This window comes from Martes martes (assembly GCF_963455335.1).
Source record: "Martes martes genome assembly, chromosome: 1".
In the NCBI taxonomy this organism is placed as follows: Eukaryota; Metazoa; Chordata; class Mammalia; order Carnivora; family Mustelidae; genus Martes; species Martes martes.
In genome coordinates this window covers 204,665,227-204,686,332 of record NC_137888.1, presented here as the reverse complement: position 1 = coordinate 204,686,332, position 21,106 = coordinate 204,665,227, and the positions used below count along the sequence as shown (strand labels likewise).

The 21,106-nt window shown below is 43.9% G+C and overlaps 1 protein-coding gene across 1 annotated transcript; it reads left to right on the top strand.

Moving 5' to 3' along the window:
- Window positions 1–18,439: 18,439 nt before the first annotated feature.
- On the top strand, window positions 18,440–19,390 carry LOC308350718 (olfactory receptor 2Z1-like; the record flags this gene model as incomplete). Its single annotated transcript, XM_080816226.1, has 1 exon — window positions 18,440–19,390. The coding sequence occupies one exon, from the start codon at window positions 18,440–18,442 to the stop codon at window positions 19,388–19,390; it is 951 nt and encodes a 316-aa protein (XP_080672352.1).
- Window positions 19,391–21,106: the final 1,716 nt, after the last annotated feature.

Here is a 21,106-nt window from a genome sequence, read left to right as displayed (position 1 = left end):
CAAGGAGATGAATTCTGCCCTTAGCCTAGAGCCATCCAGGGCAGTTTGCCAGACAGGGAAAGGTGATGTTAGCCGATGGAAACATCCAAAGAAAAACAAAGAGTGTGGGGCGGGGCAGGTAACCTCCAGGAAGACATACTGCGTTCAATGTTGTCTCCACCAAAAAGACATGCCCACATCCTAACCCCAGGTATCTGTGAATGTGACCTTATTTGGGAAAAAGACCTTTGCCAATGAAATTAAGTGAAGGATATTGAGATGAGATCATCTTGTATTAACTGAGTGAACCCTAAGTCCAATGACACGTGTCCTTATAAGGGACAGAAGAGAGAAGACGGGGGAAGGGAAGGGTGTGTGGCCCCAGAAACCGAGATTGGAATGATGGGCCTATGAGCCAAGAAATATCTGGACCAGCCAGAAGCTGGAGGAGGCAGGAGAAGATCCTCTCCTACAGTCTTTGAAGGACATGCAGCCCTGCTGACCTTGTCCCCATGTTGGGACTTCTGGCCTCCAGAACTGTGAAAGAATAAGTTTCTGTTGTGTTACACCACACAGTGTGTGGCTCTTTCTTACAGAGTCCATAAGAAACTCATACAGTTGACAAGTGCTGCATTATGATACTCCTGAAGAGACCCAACCTGCATATTAGCACCTTCAAGGTTCTGAGAAGTCCTGGGAGGTCCTGCAACATTGAATCTATCATTTCTCAAGCATTTAAATTGGAATACTCTCCCCAAGTAACAAAATAACAATAGCTGGTCTGGTAGAAATGTGGCATGTTGTTTGGGAGTTGCTGCAGGTAAATAGTGAGTGGTCATCAACTCACTCATCAAAAGCCCTGCCAATCTCTTGGGGGTAGGGGACTGTCGTGGATGATTAGGGGCACCTGCATTGCAGACAGGGAGACTCACATGTAGGTGGAGGTTGAGCCATCCATCCACTTGTGGTTGCCTTTCTGGCCCTCTTTGAAGAGGCCTATCCAGGATGTCACCTGCCTAGCTGATGTCAGGAAGTCCTAGAAGGAAAAAGGCATACTGTGAAGTAAAGTTCTATCAAAGCTGAAAGGACAGAGGTTGGAGTGTCTGAGGTTTGCAAGAGGACTAAGGTACAGAGGAGCTCTCAGGTGCGCAGCAGACAGAGACAGCCATGCACAGCACTTTATATCCTGATGTGAACTCCAGACCCACTATGAGCATGTTGTATGTCTTCAAACAAGTAACCCACCCCTTGGTGTCCCCATCTATACAAAGCAAAGAAGAGTCTCCACCTCCTAGTATATCCTCCAGATCAGAAGAATCAATTGTGTGAGGTATATGTATGTAGAAAGAAGTACTGGACAAATACTGGCTGTGAATGTTTCTTAAGGTCAATGCATGTCAGAGCAAGGGATTTGATCTGTAGGCCATAGAAATATCTCTGGCTGGAAACCCAACTCCAAGGACATTCTTGACGCCCTACTTCGAGCCAAGCCTTGTTCCTGAGATTGTTTAGATCCAGCCCCAGGCTTATAAGCAGGCAAACCTGATGCAGTGTGAAGTTCTATGATGAAACCTCTGATGATGTCATGAGAGAATATGGAGAATGGATGTTTGCATTGGGGTTTTGACAGATGAGTAAAAGCTCTCCACACAGATAGAAAGAGTAAGAGTGCTCCAAGCAGAGGGACCCACATGAATCAGAGCTTGGAGGCAGGACCACAGAGCAGAGAGTCCATTCCCTGCATGTCATAGCAGTGAGGTTAGGTAGAGGCAAGAGGAGGCAGGTCTTGAAGAGCATACTAGAAGTATTGTGCTAGATCCCAAAAGAGACAGAAATATGAACCTCCCAAATTCTTTTATAATACCTCCCCCACCCTGCTAAGATTCTGGTTTTCCCTTTTCCCACCTGCTCTGTTCGGCTATTGATGACAACCAGGTGAGCTTGCTTCTGGACACAAGAATCATTAGCCTGGGTCCAGGTGAGCTTGTCCGGGGAGAAGAAGTAGCAGGAGCCCTGAAAGACCTTCCAGTCCAGGGGGCAAGGCTCACAAGAGGTTTCTGTGGGATTGGAGCCATTAGCAAAATCGGCATGTCCAGTTTTCCATCCAGTGAAGAGCTGTGTTGCCCATCACCCCCTGGTCACATTCCCAATGGCCTCCCTTTGAGCACACCCAGCAGCTGGAAATTCACTACCTGGTAAGCTGGTGCTGCCCGTCATTGAGTAATATCAGAAGGAAATAGTAAAATGCTATGGATATCCTATGAGGTGGGGAAAAGAGATCCAAAGAACACTGTGGAGTTAATATCCTACTTTTGTATAAAATAGAGGGACATGGGTTTGACATCCTCATTTGCTTGAAGAAACTCCAGAGTAGTGATTCTCAACCAGCGGCAATTCTGCCCCCAAGGGACACTGAGCAACAACTGAGACCTCTTTCAGTTTTCCTACCTCAGGCGGAGCTCTCACACGTCAACAGCAGAGATGATGCCAAACACCCTACAATGCACGGGACAGTCCCCCACCGTCCCCCACTGCAAAGGATGATGCAGCACCAAATGTCAATAGTGCTTCGTTTAAGAAACTGTGCTCTAAGGGAAAACACATATAACCGCATAATATAATCACAGTGGTTCCTGAGAGTTCGTGAGGGTTCAGGAGTGATAGGGCGGATTCTCGACTCATTCATCTACATCCAGTTAGTGAATACACCCACACGCGCGCGCACACACACACACACACACACACACACACACACAATTAATCCTTATTTGCAATTAATCCTTAATATGCAATCCATATTTGCAAATTCTCCTACTGACTAAAATATATTGGTAACCCCAAAATCAATACTTACGAAGCTTTCCTTGTCACTCACAGAGATGTAAACAGCAGCAAAAAGCTTGAGTCTGAGGTAGAATAAGGCAAAGCTCTGCCTCCTTGTTCCCTCTCAGACCGTGAACAAGTGTTCTTTCCATGGGCCATTCTGTGCTACGATTTTCACATTTTTACGCTTTCTGTCGGGGATTTTGTTGTTTAAAAAGGCTCTTGGGGGGCACCTGGGTGGCTCAGTTGGTTGGGCGACTGCCTTTGGCTCAGGTCACGATCCCAGCATCCAGGGATCAAGTCCCACATCGGGCTCCCGGCTCCATGGGGAGTCGGCTTCTCCCTCTCAAGCTCTCACTCGCTCGCTCTCTTTCTCTCTCTCTCTTTCTCAAATAAATAAATAAATAAAAATCTTTTTTTTTTTTTTTTAAAAGGGCTCTTGGGGCGCCTGGGTGGCTCAGTCAGTCACGAGGCTGACTTCGGCTTAAGTCACAGTCTCAAGGTCCTGGAGTCGAGCCCTGCATTGGACTCTGTGCTTAGTGGGGAATATGCTTGTCGTTCTGCCCCTCCTCCCACTCATGCGCTCTCTCTCTCTCTCTAGCTCCCTCTTTCTCAAATAAATAAGTGAAATCATAAAAAATAAGATAAAATTGAAAATAAAAAGACCCTCGACCCTCAAGTATAAGGCAGAAGTGCTGTCAGTGTTCCTAAATGAGCACGAAGGTTGCAATATGCCTTATCGAGAAAATGTATGTGCATTAGATGTTTCTTTCAGACATGAGTTATAGTGCCGCTGGCCATGAGTTGAATGCTAATGAAACAGTAGCTATTTAAACAGAAACACACAAAAACAGGGTTATGTCTTGATCAGTTGACAAAACGTTATGACCAGAGGCTTAAATAAACCTAACGCTGTTATTTCCCCTACGAACAATGATTCAATATGCACCAGTTTATCATTTGCAGGGACTTTATAAAACATAGCTACATGAATAATGAGATTTGCTTGTATATATTGTGAATGACATCCACTCATACAAAAGTTATATAAAAAAGGTGTGACGCCAAGAGCACCCCCTTCAGAAACATCTGATCCCAATGGTTGTTTGGGAACAAGGAATGTACACTGTGGCGAATTCTCTAGGACTTGTAACATGCTGCTATGAACCGACCACATTTTGTAACATGCCAGTGTGTTATTAAAAGTGGCAGCTCTGGATCCTGACCACCTGTCTTGGAGAAAATACTGTTGATTACCCCCATTTTACAGCTGAAGAAACTGAGGCTCAGAATGGTTTAAATGGGTTGCCCAAGGTCATATACAACCACAAGCCCACACAGGTCTTGCTGTCTCAAAGGTCTTGCTTTCCTGGGAGCCCTCCAATACAAATATGATCTGATCGTGTCACCTGAACTCCCTAAAAAGATCTGAGAAGCCATTGGCATTGGGGTGCCCCTCTAAGAGCCACTGCTGTGGGCAGCCCCAATGTTAACAGGTGCTGAAAGGAACACAGCCTCTTCCCTCTCCACCTAGTCTCCTTACCGTTGCCTGCCAGTACAGCCTTCATTTGTCGGAACACTTCTCCCCGGATGAAGTCCCGGTCGTGCCCAGCATCCCCCAGTCCCTGAGTTACTGGGAGGCCCAAAGAGAAAGGGCTGGTGAAGGTCTTGGCAGAGAGAGAAGATACAATTGAGGGGAAGGAGGCCAAACATATTGAACCCCACTCACCTTTTTCTTTGAGTTGAAAGACTTCCTTCTGCATTTGTTTTGTCCTCTTCAGTACTGGGGAGAGGTGCAACCAAGTATCCTGGACCCCAGAACTTCCCTGGGGTCTCTCCCTGTTCCTCAAAGCCAAAGCTTTCTCCCATTCCCAGGGCAAGGCCTTCTGAGGCTCCGAAATATCCCCCCCTCATTTTTCAGATGAAGAAATTGAGGCCCAGAGAGAGAGGTAGAGGCCCTTGTCCAAGGCACCAATTAGTGGGCAGTGAGGCAGGACTTTTATTTAGGAGGGTCTGTTGAACTAGCTCTCTATAGTTGTTAGCAGGGAGCCTGGAGTTTTAGTCCAGGTCAGGGATGAACTTTGGGGAGACACTCACCAAAGACTCAGACTGATCTCAGTCCATACAGCTCCCAAATGCCTCTGAGACTGATGGGCAGGTGAGCCCTACTTTGTTATCACTATGATCCCCCTAGGGACACAGACCAGCCACCCTCGCACTGGCCTTGTAGACCTGCCTTTGCAGGTTGGGAGCTAGTGTGCTTGCTTCCCTGTGGTCACCCTGTTCCCACTGGCCCACATGCCTTACCTTCAGACAGGACCACACTGGAGATAATGACCACAAGAAGCAGGATCAGGGACACAAAGAGGCAGAGATACTTCCAGGTCTTGTCCTGGGATGTCTGTCCCCATCGCCCTAGAGGAAACCGGGTCAGCCTCCCTTTCCCCAAGGATATACACTCTCTAGCCCCCTGAGATGCCTCAGACAGTCTGCAGGAAACTGCCATATCCCCTGGGGTATTCTGGGTTCACTGCTGGACCCACCTGATAGGGAGGGCTCGGAAAGGGCTGGAAAAAGAGCCCATCCTTCTAGGATAAGAATTCATGGGGGTAAAGGCCAGTGCGATGAGGATGGGCTTCAGGAAGACTCAAATCTCAAGTATTCCCTTCCTCTAATCTATGAGGGAACCAGAGCAACCAAGCACCCATCTTTTGTTGAAGTAAAGGGCCCCTGGTCCCAGCTCCTTGACTCACCAGCGTTCCCCTGCTGCGGGGGCAGTTTTGTTCTCAATGCTGTAATCTCATTGGGGTTTGGGGACTGCCTGGCTTCGGCCATGGCTGCAGTTTACTCAGCTCTGAGATTCCCCTGCCCTGCAGGGTTTTCTGAGTGATCAACCCAGCCTTAGAAGGAAGCACCCTCCTCCCCAACCGTCCCACACTTGTCTTCCTTCCTGGCTCAGTGCGGGGCCCCAAGATCTCTAGATGTCCGACAACCAAGTAATCTGATAGGAGAAGGGACCTGGGCACCTAGAGCAAAGGCAGTGGGCACCAAACTTCTGAGAACTTGATCTCTGCCCGAAGAGGTTAAAACACAAGACAACACAGAACCGAATCCAAATTCCTGTACTCACACCACTGCCGCTCTTGGCTTCTAACAGCTTTCTGCAAACAGTTATCTTAGGTTTGCCCAGTTGTGGACATGTGGCCTTAGGAAATAATTATTTAAAGATTTTATTTATTTATTTGACAGACAGAGATCACAAGCAGGCAGAGAGACAGGCAGAGAGAGAGGAAGGGAAGCAGGCTCCCGGCCAAGCAGAGAGCCCGATGGCGGGGACCAGGACCCTGGGATCACGACCTGAGCCGAAGGCAGAGGCTTTAACCCAGTAAGTCACCCAGGCACCCCAGGAAATAATTTGCATGATTCTTCTCTTGGCTACTGAGGCCAGTCCCACTTCCCATTCACTCATTCATTCATTCATGCATTACTCTAGCTAGCTAATTACCTATTTATTATTTTAAAGGTTTAAAATGTTGAATATAAGGAAGAAGGAGCTAGCATTTATTGACTGCCCTCTGTTTGTCAAACATGATGAAATGTGCTTTACATACTCTATCTCATTTCATCTTCACACACACAAAAAAAATGTCCAAAATAGTGACTGTTCAATAAATGAAAAGCTTGGCATGGTGAAAACGCAAGGATAATAAAAAGCACAGCTAGGATGTAAATCAATCCTTTCTTACACCAAACAGTCTTCCCCATTATTCTCTGCTGTGTTGCCAATATCAATACTGTGCACTTGAGAGAAAAAGAAACATTACCTAGCCATCTGCTATGAGTTGAGTTGTAACCCTCATCCTCCCCAAATTCATGTCTGAAAGCCCTTACCCCCAGGACCTCAGAATGTGACGGTGTTTGATAATAGGGTCATTGCAGATGTAATCAGTTAAGATCAAGTCACACTGGAGTAGAGTGGGCCCCTTATCCAATATGAGTAGTGTCCTTACCAAAAAAATGGGAATTACACACAAGGAAAATATCATGTGAAGATAAAAGTAGACGTTAAGGTGATGCTTCTACAAGTCAAGGAACACCAAAGATTGCCAAAATACCACAGAAGCCAGGAGAGAGGTTGGCCGCAGACCGCTTGCTCACGCCCACCAGAAAGAACTAATCTGCTGACACCTTGATCTGGGACTTCTGTCTTCCCAAACTGTGAGGCAACAAATGTCTGTGGTTTAAACCACTCAGTGTACCATACTTTGTTATAAAAGCCCCAGGAAATTAATATATCACCTATGTTGCATATTGCATTGCAATCCTTAACCACAGGCAAACCCATTTTATGCAGTTATGACCACAGCAGTCTATATCACAGTGTTTCCACGTGCATCTTGAAATCCTGATAATTTTTTTAATTCCTTTTTTTATTCATTAATTTTTTTTTATTTTTTATAAACATGTAATGTATTATTAGCCCCAGGGGTACAGGTCTGTGAATTGCCAGGTTTACACACTTCACAGCACTCACCATAGCACATACCCTCCCCAATGTCCATAACCCCACCCTCCTCTCCCTACCCCCCCAACCCTCAGTTTGTTTTGTGAGATTAAGAGTCTCTTATGGTTTGTCTCCCTCCCGATCATATCTTGTTTCATTTATTCCTTTCCTACCTCCCAAACTCCCCACATTGCATCTCCACTTCCTCATATCAGGGAGATCATATGATAGTCGTTTTTCTCTGATTCAAAATCCTGATAGGGGTGCCTGGGTGGCCCAGTGGGTTAAAGCCTCTGCCTTCAGCTCAGTTCATGATCTCAGGGTCCTGGGATCGGTCCCCATGTTGGGCTCTCTGCTCAGCGGGAAGCCTGCTTCCCCCCTCTCTCTGCCTGCCTCTCTGCCTACTTGTGATCTCTCTGTGTCAAATAAATAAATAAAATCCTAAAAAAAAAAAAAAAAGAAAATCCTGATGATTTTTTAAACAGGAAAAAGTCCTCACGCTTATTAGGGATCAGGAAGATGCAATCTAAATGAATAAGGAGATATTACTACGTGCATATCCGATTGGGGCATATTTTTAAATCCATCACTAAGTGTTGGTGAAGAATTGGAGAAACTGGAACTTTCATACACTGCTGGTGTGAGTGTACATTGTTGCAAAAATTCTGGAAAACAGTTCAGCACAAATAACAAAGCTGAGAACACACACACCCTTGGGGTTGCACGTGTAAGTGTATATCCAACCCAGTCGCATGCTTATTTGCATGTTTATTCCATCACAATTTTGTGTAATTGCCCAAACTGAAAATCATCAAATGCCCATCTGAGTAGGTTAGAAGAATACAACTGCGGTGTATCGTTATGACAGAAAAACAGAAAACATACGTCCATGAAGATGAGCCAACAAGAGCGGTGTACAACAGCTTGGATGAGTCTTTCATTTTTTATTCTTGTGAGAAAACATACACGCATGCACGCATACACACACACACACACACACAAAACTACAAAACTATCATTCCATAAGCAAAATCAAGTATTCAAAAACAATTTGTGGGGGCGCCTGGGTGGTTCAGTCGTTAAGCATCTGCCTTCGGTTCAGGTCATGATCCCCAGGTCCTGGGATGGAGCCTCGCATGGGACTCCCTGCTCAGCAGAAAGCCTACTTCTCCCTCTCCTGCTCCCCCTGCTTGTGTTCCCTCTCTTGCTGTCTCTCTCTATCAAATAAATAAATAAAATGTTAAAAAAAAAAACCACAACTTGTCCTACCTACTCTCAAATGGATGAACAATGAAGAGTGTGTGAGAGATAAGCAGATAGGCAGATAGATGATAGATAGATGATAGCTAATAGTTCAGTAAAGCAAATCTAGCACAGAGTTAATAAATGGTGAATCTAGATGAAGGAAACACAAGTCCATTGGACTATTCCTACAACCTTTCTGTAGATCTAAATTTTTTCAAATTAAAAGTTGTGGAGAAAAAGTTCAAAAATGTGAAATGCTAATGTTCATAGCAGTTTTGTATGTAATAGCCTCAAATCTCAAATAACTAAAACGTCCATCAATTTGTGAATGGATAAACAAATAGTAACATCTATGCAGTGGGCTACAACTGAGAGATGAAAAAGAAATGCGTTCTTGATTCGTGCAGCAGCATGGGCGGTTCCCAAAGGCACGTTAAGTGAGTGAAGCCAGACCAAAAGAACTAGCTAACTGTAGGATCTCCTCTACACAGAGCTAATTATAGTGACAGAAAGCAGAATATACTTGTCTGGAATTGGGGATGGGGGATTGACTGGGAACTTTGGGGGAGTCATGGAAATGTTCTACATCTTGGTTATGGTTGAGTTTCCATGCCAAATTCATCAAATATATATAACTTCAAATGAGGTCATTTTATGTGAATTATATATCCATAGAGTTGATTTTGTCTAATAGCAAAACTAAACTATATTGTTCAGGGGTGTATAGAGAGATATACATGGGTAAAAAAAATTGTAAAGAAAATTGGTAAATGATTATCAGAAATTCAGGATACTGGATAAGTCTGGAGAATTAACCTGTGTGATGAGAGATGCATTTGCGGCGCTTCTGGTTCTGGCAAGCATCTTTTACTGCACTTGGGTTGTAAATGTGTGAACACTGATTACATAACTATTCATTGATTGTATATGTTTGTTTATACATTTTGTGTATATACATTATATTTCACAATAAGGATAAAAATGTTGTGAAAAGGGATATGAAAATACTTTGCACAGTTACACTGCCATAGAACTGTTAACGGAATAGGGGACTTTATAGTTCCCTTGCTTTTTGGGATCAAATGTAAAAAATAAAAGATGGATTTTCCAATTTGCATGACCTACTTGACACTCATCTATCAATCGGCATTTTCTGCAGACCTATTTTAGAAGACAATGTCATGATAATGTCATCTTACTTTTATACAACACAGTTGGCTCCTATGTAACCACCAGAACATTTTTATGTCTGATATTGGGTGATATTGCCCTCTTGATGATTCCCATAAATTTTGTTTCCACCATCCTAGAGAGAAATTATTTAAGGGAGGTGAAAGATAAGGACAGAACCTTCGTAGACCTGGACTCACCATCAGATAACTCAGAAATGTTGGAGAGATAAAAATTTAAACCCAAAGAACATGCCAATTCATGCATACAGAATGAGCTAAGTTTATCATTGAATAGAGAAAAGGTTCAGAATGCCTGCATGTAGGCTGTAATTGACTACCAAGATGTAAATTTTCAACTCTATTTATATGGAATTAAAACTGCAGTTGATACACATCACCTTATGGTAAACAGTTGGCACTTACTGAATTCACATGGGTTTTTTTGTATTAGCCATGTATTGTATTAGCCATGCCTTTTAATTTCTGTGTTGACACCTAGGGCCTTGCTGACTCTGGAGAGACTAGCCAATTTGTAGAGAGAGCAAACAACACACTTAAGAGTACCTCATTCATATGCATGTCAGCGCATCCAAAGCCTGTACCCCCAACTACCTCCTTTGTCTAGATACAAATTGTATAATTCATATAAATTTTATGTAATTATTTATAAGTATTCATATACCTATTTTATATTTATAAAGTATTTATAAGCATATTTTAAAATTTATATGCATTTAATTATATCTAATATTCATCAAATATTTATAAAAAGTCATTGTATATGTGGCCCAAGAAACACTCAAGAGATTCCAAACCACCCATACCTTCCCACTGCTAGTGAACCCTCTGGCTCAACCACAGACCCCAAGAGTTAAAACCCAAAACAGACAAGACCACTTAACTCATTTTTTTTTTCTTTATAAAATTATTTATTTGAGAGAGAAAGTGAGCAAGAGAAAGAGAGCGAGCACGAGTGGAGAAGGAGCTGAGGGAGAAGCAGTCTCCCTGCTGAGTAGGGAGCCCGATGGGGGGGCCTCAGGTAACTCGGAGTACCCTGGGATCACCACCAGAGCGGAAGGCAGCCCCTTAGGGCTGAGCCACCTAGACGCCCCAAGACCGCTTAACTCTTACACTAAATCCCATTGTGCTTATTTCTTATGCATTTTAGGAGGCACTGATAAAGATGTTTTGCAACGACCCCAACGCTTCAACGGTCAGACCAGAAAAGCCCCACTAACAATGGACCGCCTAGAAGACCACACTCCACACGCCCCATTCGCTGCCCAGATGACCGCCCCTGACCACGTGCTTTCTGCCTGTGCTCTTGCAGCAACACCCCTTCCCCCACAAACTCTCCTTATAAAACTCTAGGTGTCCCTCTTGTGGGCACGAGAGGTCCGTAGCTAAAGTTTGAGCCTGCACCTGCCCGGGCTGCCCAGACACGAAACAAATCTCTCTCTTTTTCTTCCCAACCCTCCTCTCTTGAGTTACTGGCTTCTCTTGCGAAGAGTTTATCCGAGTTTGTTCAGGCAACAGGGTTGGCGAGCCCAGCCAGGGGCTGCGCTCTCAGTTCGTCCACCCCGTGGGGATTCCGGGAAAGGGGGGTTGCACTGGCTGGGGCAGCGCCAGGGCTGCCTGTTCCTTTTCTGAGTTACAGGCTGTGATCTATCACCTGGTAAGAGCATGTGTACTTTTCGGCGGCGGAGCAGCAACCTTTAAAAGTAAAAGTAACAGGAAACCGGGGCGCCTGTGTGGCTCAGTGGGTTAAAGCCTCTGCGTTCGGCTCAGGTGATGATCCCGGGGTCTTAGGATCGAGCCCCGCATTGGACTCTCTGCTTAGCGGGGAGCCTGCTTCCCTTCCTCTCTCTCCGCCTGCCTCTCTGCCTAATTGTGATCTCTGTCTGTCAAATAAATAAATAAAAAATCTTTAAAAGTAACAGCAAACTAAGATAAGTTAAAAACGGAGAGGGAGGCAAACCGTAAAAGACTCTTAACTCTAGGAAACAAACTGAGGAATGCTGGAGGGGGGATGGGCATTAAGGAAAGCACATGATGGAATGAGCACTGGGTGTTTTATGCAACGGATGGCTCACCAACTTCTACCTCTAAAACCAATAATATAGTAAATACTAATTAAGTTGAAATCAAATAAAATTAAAAGATAAAAAAATAAAAATAACAGCGAACTTCAAAATGCACACAATTAGAAATTGGATCGATGAAACCATTTTTGGAACCAGCGGAAAGGCAGGTCTGGGGTGGTGAAAGTTAAGAGTTTAGTTTGGACCTATTGAGCCCAAGATCCCTAAGAGTCTGCCTTTTGGAGATGTTTCCAGGAGCTTTTATAATCTGGAGGCCACTTCTCTCCCCAGTCCCCCAGATGCGTGGAGATGTCAGGAATCCTATTGCTACACACCGCGGGTCTTAAATTTTGTTTCATTAGGAAATAACTTAGATCACTTCTCGGCCTTTTGGCTAAGATTAAGTGTAGGAAATAACTTAGATCTACTTACTTTCTGGTTATTTGTGTTTTTTTACAACTTATATTTTAATTAACTTCCTTTCAATTTTCCATCTTTTTAGATTTCATATTATTTTAATTAGCAATAAAGAAACCTGGTTTTGAAAAATACCACACAGAGGGAGACCTTACACATATAATAGACCTCTCATGTATCTGTTTGCTGGTGAACCTAGTGAAATCATACATGGACATCCATTTAAAATATCTGGAAATGGCCCTGGGAGCATACTGCAAATGAAGAAACATTTGTTATTCCAGAATTGCCAGGTGGTCCCTTTGCTAATGACACAACCACAGAGCAGCACATTCCCCCATTGCTGGTTTTTGGTATCTCCTCTAAGCAGCTTCTCCAATAGGACTGTGATATCCACCCCCCCCCCCAACACTTCATGGTTTGCTTGGGGCTTTGCACTCACTCTTCCTTCAGGACAGGATGCTTCTCTCCACTAAACACACCTTCCCCAGTCTTCTTGTAGTTTTTAATCTTGGAATGACTTTCACTTTCATTTTTGAAAGATGGCTCTGGTGGATATACGATCCTCTGTATCTTTCCTTGACCTGGTGCTTTTTCCCATGAGGTACAAAGCAGGTTCATGGAAACAAAACCCCAAATCATTACTAAGGAATTACTCATGGGATTCTCGGAGAAGCCAGAGGATCAGTAGCTTCTCGTTGGGCTGAACTTGATCTTCACGGCTGAGTCCTTGCTTACTGTCACCTCTGACTCCCACCTCCACTACCCCTTGGGGTTTATCTTCTCCAGCTGCTCCTTTACTTGACATCTTTTCACCTCCATCACGGTCCCTGACATACCAGAAGACATCCAGAAGGGTACAAAGTAATCACTTTGGCAGACTGCCTCATCTGGATGGTTTTAGCTGGGATGAACAATTGTCTCCTTGACCATGACTTGTTTGTAGCTATTGCCTATTTTGTATCTTGCCTGCTTTTATAACCTATAAGCTTACAGCTCTGGGTCCAGCCGGTTGCATCTCAGTTCATTATTCTTGTGCACTCCCTGATTCATCACCTGATTTTAATCAGGGTATTATTACACCCGCACTAAGACCTTTCTCATTTCTTCAGTTATCTTGCCAAGGGGCTTACGGTTATCAATACCTTCGATCTTCACTGAGTTCTCTTGTGTCTGTGAGTTCGTGAGCACCCTCAGAGACTGAATTAGAGAAGGGAATTACTCTAAAATAGGTAGAATAAGTGGGACTATTTCCTGGTTATTCTTCAAAATTACAGCTTCATTATTTCACTCAGAAAAGATTCTCTAAAATTAGAAATGTTATTTTTGTGTGTTCATGTTCATTTGCATCCATGTTAAAAATACATTTTAAATAAGTAAATAAATAAATAAAGATTCTCACAGTCCCTTCTCTCACAAGAGGACAAATAAAGACTTCTGAATTATCTGACATTATTTTTTGGCTTTGGATTCTTTGAAAAGTTCAATTATCCACCCAGGGCTTCCCTCCTTCCTGGAACTGAAGGTTAGGGAATGTATCTCCTGGCGTAATTTCTGTCTCAAGAGCTCTAGCTCCCACGTGATTAATTTTCTCTCTCTGACAAAATGGGAAGATAAAAAGAAGCTTTCTGATGCAACACAGTCCCTCGGAGCCTCTATCCTCAGACAATTTTGTCATTCACTCCATAGACGAAGGCAAGATTCATTAACCAAAGGTGCTGGGTCCCAGGGAGGTTTTATCAAGAAGGATACCCAGGATAAGGAGAATTGAAGTATGTGTGGGAGCCAAGAGGGTGTCTTTTAGACCCTGGCAAGTAGAGATGAGAGTCTGGAACCCCACTGTTTGTGATGCTTTCTGGAGAGTAAGCATGTTTAGAGAGGAAATATTGATGGCAAGAAAAAGCCCCTGAAGTTGATAGTTTTATATACATTTTTATAATCGTGCAGAATTTGAGTATATGCAGGCATCTGGAGGGACAGAGAAGACTGTATACACCTCTTAATCTTCCCCGGCTCACCAGTGAGCATCTTACCATTTGTTTTACCTCAGCCCATCAACACTGCCTCAAGCCTCGAGCCTCATGCTTTGTGTGGCAGGCGGGAGCAGGGGGTTGTTTATTTTAATGTCCACACATGAACTTCCATAGAAGCTGGTGAGCTGGGAGGACCTGGTGTCCTTGATCATCGCCCAAATATTGGACTTAAGACATGCTCACTGCCACAGCCCAGAGACATCCTTCAGCTCCCCTTCCAGAAAGTCTAAAACACTGACATCCCAAAGCAGTTTTCAGAGATCAGATCAGATCAGCTTGGAGAGCCAGGACAGAAAGAGGCAAACCTCTGTTCAGTTGGCAGAGTAGAAAGAACACATGACTGGGACCCCTCAGAATGAGTAGAGGAGTCAGGACTGCCAGTCAATCCCTGTGCCACCTTAGACATGTCATTACACTAAGTATTTTCCTTGAAAATTTTGTCATCCAGCAAGTGCACAAGGAGCACTTCTATGTTCCTTGTGCTGTGTGGGCAGGAGTGAGGGTAAAACAGAAAACAATTTGCGAGCTGAGCTCTCAAGTATTCATTATTTGATTACTAGATTAGCAAAGGGAGGGAAAGGCAGGAATGCGGTGTAACTTCAATGGGCCAGAGGCACTTTTGCTTCTGTGGACCCCTCCCTCCAAAATTAACAATATTTAAAAATTACATTTTATAGATTTTTATTGGTATAAAGACACTTATAGTTCTGGTTGGATGCAGTCATCTTTTCTCTTCTGATTTTAAAATAAATAAATATACTTTAATATACCCTGGACCACCTGTGTCATCTGATGGAAGAAGAGCTCAGCCGTGCTTCCTCATAGGTGAGAGATGCTGTGAAGGTTTTGTTGGCAACAGAGAGTCTGCTAACTCCAGTGCCTCTTTTCTCATCTTTCATTTCAGCAAAGGACATTAGATCTTAAAAAGCAGACAGTAAAGAGGGAAACATAGAAGCGGTTTAAAAGTCAACTCCAAAAACAGTTGGAGGGACACCTGGCTGGCCCAGTTGGTAGAACATACAACTCTTGATCTCAGGGTCATGAGTGCAAGCTCCATGTTGAGTGCAGAGCTTACTTTAATAAAATGGTTGGAGTTGGAGGGGCTTTTCATCCTAAGGTGTGAGGTAGATGACTTAGAACAAGGAGACAATGCACCCAAAGCCAAGACCGGTTTCTGTCTAGGGCTTCCTGCTGCCTCACTTGGGAAGGTGGGTTTAGTGGAGGGAAGCATCCTCTCCTGAAGGAAGAAAGTGTGCAAAGCCCCAGGCAAACCATGACAGAGAGGATCTCAGTTCTGTTGGAGAAGATGCTTAGAGGAGATTCCAAAAGCTAGCAGTAGGGGAAGGTGCTGCTCTGTGGCTGTGTCATTAGCAAAGGAACCTGGCAATTCTGGAAGGAAAGTGAGGTTAGAGAAACAGGGTTGAGTGGAGGGAAGGAAGGGGGCCTTTCATAGGTAAGACATTGGGGAGATATCATATAGTCTTCAGAGGTAAAGGATCCAAGGTACCAGGACAAGTAGTACTGAGTTCACATCATGTTCTAGACCAAATGACACTTCTTGGAGGTAAACCATGGTTGATCTACATGGTTTCTTAAGGTGGAGACTGGAGAGCTGTTGACCAATCCACTGTAAGGACCACCGTGCCAAAGTCAGGTGAGTGAGCGGGGCAGCATCACGGCAAGGGAATTCAAGACCATGAACCCACAGCTAGTGAAGTGGCTCCTGTCCCAGGACGGACAGTAGGATAACTGTCAAACAGAAGAGAAAAACTTAACATGACTGGAGCAGGAATGCCAAAGGTTTACTTAGGAAAGCAGAATCTGAGCAATCCATTATTTTTTGTTGGAAAGTAAGGTGTGAAGAAAAAAACACAGGAACCCTAGAATCATACCAGCTGTTGTTGAAAAATTAATTCTACCACTTCTTTGCTGGGTGATCTTGGACTCCTGTATGAGTGTCCTGGGGCGGCTGTGTGGTCTAAAACAACAGACATCTGTTCTCTCACAGTTCTGGAGGCCAGATTTTCAAAATCAAGGTGTTGCCAGGATTGAATCCTTTTGGAGCGTCTGAGGGAGAATCTGTCCCATGCCTCTCTCCTAGATTGTGGCAGCTCTGGCAATCCTTGGTGTTCCTTGGCTTATAGCTGGGTCAGTCCATCTATGCCTCTATCTTCACACAGTTACTTTCTTTCTGTCTCTGTGTGTCCTCTCCTTGTCTTGCAATAACACTAGTTGCTTGATTTAGAGAACACCCCAAATCCAGGATGATTTCATCTTAAGATCCTCAATATAACTGCAAAGACCCTCTTTCCATATAGGGGCACATTCTGAGATTCCAGGTGGACACGAATTTGGGGGCAATGCTATTCAACTCAGTATAGTTGTCTATTGCATTTCTTTTAATCTATGCTCCTTCACCTAAACACAGCAGATGATAACAAGTACCAGTAAGATCAAGTGAAAAAAAAATGCCTGTAACACTTAAGTGGTAAATGTTAAATGCCTATAGTACTTAAAATTAGCCAGCCCTAAATGTCAATAGGGTCAATATTGAGAAACACTCAACTGAAACCGATCAGCCTTTCTCTGATCTTAATGTGGTGTCCAGTACATAGCGAATGCTTAATAGGAATCGCTTCCCTTTTTCCCCTTTGGTGGGGTGCTTGAGGTGGAGATGTGGGTGAAAAGAGAAGAAATAAGTACACTGTCCACTTGAAAATCCTTTGACTAGCTCCAAAGAGACTGATTGGTTATGTGTTTACCCCAAAGGATAATGATTAAAGAACAAACCCTTCTCTATACAGAGTCATGGAAACAATGCAGTTCTCCAGGGATTTAATCTGGGACTAGTCTTATTGATAATTCCTTTAAAATGTACCTGGAAATTCAACTTCACAGATTAATCTCTAGGCATGCATCAGACATGAAGCTTATCTCTGCTAGAAGACCAAGATAATGAACCCAAGAGATCTCCCAGAGGCTCTACTCCAGGTCAGAGAAGAGTTGATGGATGTCAGTTGAAGGGTTTCTCAACCTTGGCACTATTGAAATTTGGGACCAGACAGTTCTTTGTGGTGCAGACCATCCTGTGCATTATATGATATTTAGTAGCATCCCTGATCTCTACCTACTAGATCCATTAGCAACCCCAGCCATGACAACTGAAAATATCTCCAGATATTGCTAATGTCCTAGGAAAGAGGGCAAAATCACCTCTGGTTGAGAACCACCAATTTAGGATAAGAACAGGGAAATTGTCATTTCAGGAGAGCATGACTGAGAATAAACTTGAACTGATCAATTTTTGTCATGCCAGTGGACAAGAGTTATAATGTTGAATAATATCAACAAAAAGGGCTAATACATGTTGAACAGTCTTACTATATGCCAGACACTGAGCTAAGTACCAGACATACATTATCCTATCATAGGTGAATCATCCTAACCAGCTGACTTTTTTAATGTATACATTTCCTCTATAATATGACTAAAAGCTGTGAACTTAAAACAAGAAATCTCCATATGGTTGTCATTGAGCTAAGTTGTTTAATTCCTTATCTCATTTAATACGCCCAGCTACTCCTTCAAGGAAGGTGTTATTTATCCCTATAGACAGATGGGGAAACTGACTCCCAGAAAGGTTAAATAACATGTCCAAAGTCACAAAGCTAGAACATAGCCGAGTTGGTATTCAAATCTTGCTCTGTCTGAGTATATTCCCTTAACCATATACCAAACAATCCACACACTCCATATTCCTTCTCCAGGCTCATCATCCCTTATTATCTTTGGCAAATTCTCCCTACTTGATATATAAATCTCTTTGGAATGCCTCCCCTGCTTTGGCTGAAGGGCGTCTTGGACGGGGTATATTCCAATATTCCACTGGGACTAACTTGCACTCCCTAGCTCAGGGACAGAGTTCAACCGAAAATACTGGTGGATAGTGCTTGCTTGGAGGGCAAGGACAAGACTTTCCTATTCCCCATCTCCTGACCAAAGCAGACATAACAAATCAGTGATTTTTTTATTTCTACTGAGACCAAAAGTGCTCCTCATCCTTCTTGAGACTTTAAGCAAATACTACCAAACAATTTTATTTGGCATGTAAGACAAGACTATTACCCACTGAGATGCCTTCCAAATATCCTGTTCTTCCTACAGATGTGTGATGCTTCCTGGAGGATGAGAGAATCAAATCAGTCAGTGATCTCAGACTTCACTCTCATGGGGCTCTTCAGTCACTCAGGGCCACATCTGGTCCTGTTCTCCCTTGTGGTTATCATATTCACTACGGGCCTTCTGGGCAATGCCATCCTGCTCTTCCTGATCCACATAGACTCCAGGCTCCACACACCCATGTATTTCCTGCTCAGTCATCTCTCCCTATTGGACGTTGGCTTTCCACTGGTCACCATCCCCAAGATGGCAACTGACTTCCTGCAGGGAGAGGGCTCCATCTCCTTTGGGGGTTGTGCAGCTCAGATGTTCTTCCTGATGCTGATGGGTGTCTCTGAGGGTGTCCTGCTAGCCCTCATGTCTTACGACCGCTATGTTGCCGTGTGCCACCCCCTGCATTACCCTGTGCTCATGAGACGTCAGGTCTGCCTGCTCATGGTGGGCACCTCCTGGTTGTCAGGTGTGCTTGTGGCCTCTATCCAGACCTCCATCACCCTGCACTTCCCCTACTGTGCCTCACACACTGTGGATCACTTTTTCTGTGAGCTGCCTGCCCTGCTGAAGCTGTCTTGCGCAGACACCTCTGCTTATGAGCTGTCGCTGTCCATCTCGGGGGTGCTGATCTTGCTGCTGCCCCTGTCACTCATCACCACCTCCTACAGCCATGTGTTGAGGGCTGTTCTCTGCATGCACTCTGCCGAGGCCCGACACAAGGCCTTTACCACCTGCTCCTCGCACATCACTGTCGTGGGGCTCTTTTATGGGGCAGCTGTGTTCATGTACATGGTTCCAGGTACCTACCACAGCCCACAGCAAGACAATGTGGTCTCCCTCTTCTACAGCCTTGTCACCCCTACACTCAACCCCCTCATCTATAGCCTGAGAAACCGAGAGGTTCGAATGGCTTTGGTAAAGGTCCTTGGTAGAACTGGCTTTAGGTCAAAGAGATGTTCCTAGGACCCTCCCTTACAGTTGAGGCCTGTCTCATTTGCAGTTCATGTGGTGCAAGGTGTACTATAACCAACTCCTTTTCTCCTCCCAGACCTGCTTTTTTTCTTGGAGGTTTATAGAAAACAAAAATAGTGAACCCAATCACTTAAACAAGAGGAGGGTCTACTTGCTTGGGTTGGGTTTTTTTTTTTTTCGTTCTTAAACAGAAGGAAAATTTTACCAAAATAATACTAATCCAACAGTTTGTGGATATTTCAGCCATGCATTAGTGTCCTGGATTACACCCCATTCTTATAAATTTATGCACAATGAGTGGTGGGTCTGGGATCCAATCTCTGGAATCCAAGTAAGAAAGGGGATATAGGGCTAGTGCTCTGGCAGTGATGTTCTATAAGTCCCTGCCCACGTTGGTTCTCAGCAGTATCTTTGTTTGAGTCCCATTTTTAGGTTTCACAGAAGTGGAAGACTGTCATTCAAGATGACTCTGGTTGGGCAGGCCAAGCATGTGTTACTTTTACTGTCTCAATTACTATGAAGCAGAGATGTAAGATGGTGATGCCCACTCTTATCTGAATATCAAGGCCATCTAATATGGGATGCTGCCATTTTTAAACTTTTGTTGTCATCACCATTAGGTACAAGAGTTAAATTTACTCAGTTAAAGATTTCCAGAGGAAAGATACATCCTTGAAATTTATCTTTACAAGATATTTACCAAATGTATAGGAATCAGAGCTGTTCCTGTACATATGAAGGCTGAGTTGGCAAGTCATCCTAAGCATTTTGAACAATGGGTGCCAATCTATGTGTGTGTCGAAAAAAGGGATTAATTGAATAGGGGCTTTTAAGTATTTGAACTATGTCACCAAGCCCACATCTCAGTCTAAGCTCTGGTTTCAGAGCTGTCTGGACCAGTCAATATAGGTATCAGGGATGTACTGTACTACTTGTACTACACAACACTACAATAAAAGTATCATAACTTGACTACAGAAGAGTACCAGGGTAGTATAGTATGGATCAGAGATGACCTACACTGGAATTTATATGGGCAATCAATAAACTTTTATCTATGAAACTAGCAGGGTTTCTATTATCACAGCATACACCCTCAACAACCCTGTGAGTACATACTATTATTGTCTTATTTATAGATGGAGAAACTGAAGCACAGTGAGTGTAGGCGACATATCCAAGGTCCCCCAGCTAGGAAGTAGGGGAGCTGGGTTTCTAACCCAAGGGATTCTTACCCAAGCTATCTGAGTCCATGTTCAATATATCACAATGCTTCCAACTGGCAAATGCTCCTGAAGACTAGAAAGGAAATTGTAAACATCGAGTTAAGGAGATATAGCATGGTGGTAAGACTTCTCTTGTCTCCTCTTGGCCACTGTCATCATTGGGTGGATCACTCTGAGGTCATAGGTGAAATGATGGTCAGACTGTTATCATGGTCTTGCTGCTTTCAGGGCTAGGCAGGTGAGTGGGGTGGGGAGGGCATGTTTTAATGCAGTTTTACAAACTAGTAAGAACAAACCAGAAGGACCCGAATCTTCTCTATTGCCCTTCTCTTCTCATTTCTACCCTCGCTCCTCCCAGATCCAGTAAAGCTTCCCTGAACTTACCAAAAAAAAAAAAAATGGGCTGGATGTGTGCATATTTCTTCCCAAACTTGAAATACTTTTAAAGAAATATTCCACTGTGGTGGGTAGAGTGATGGGA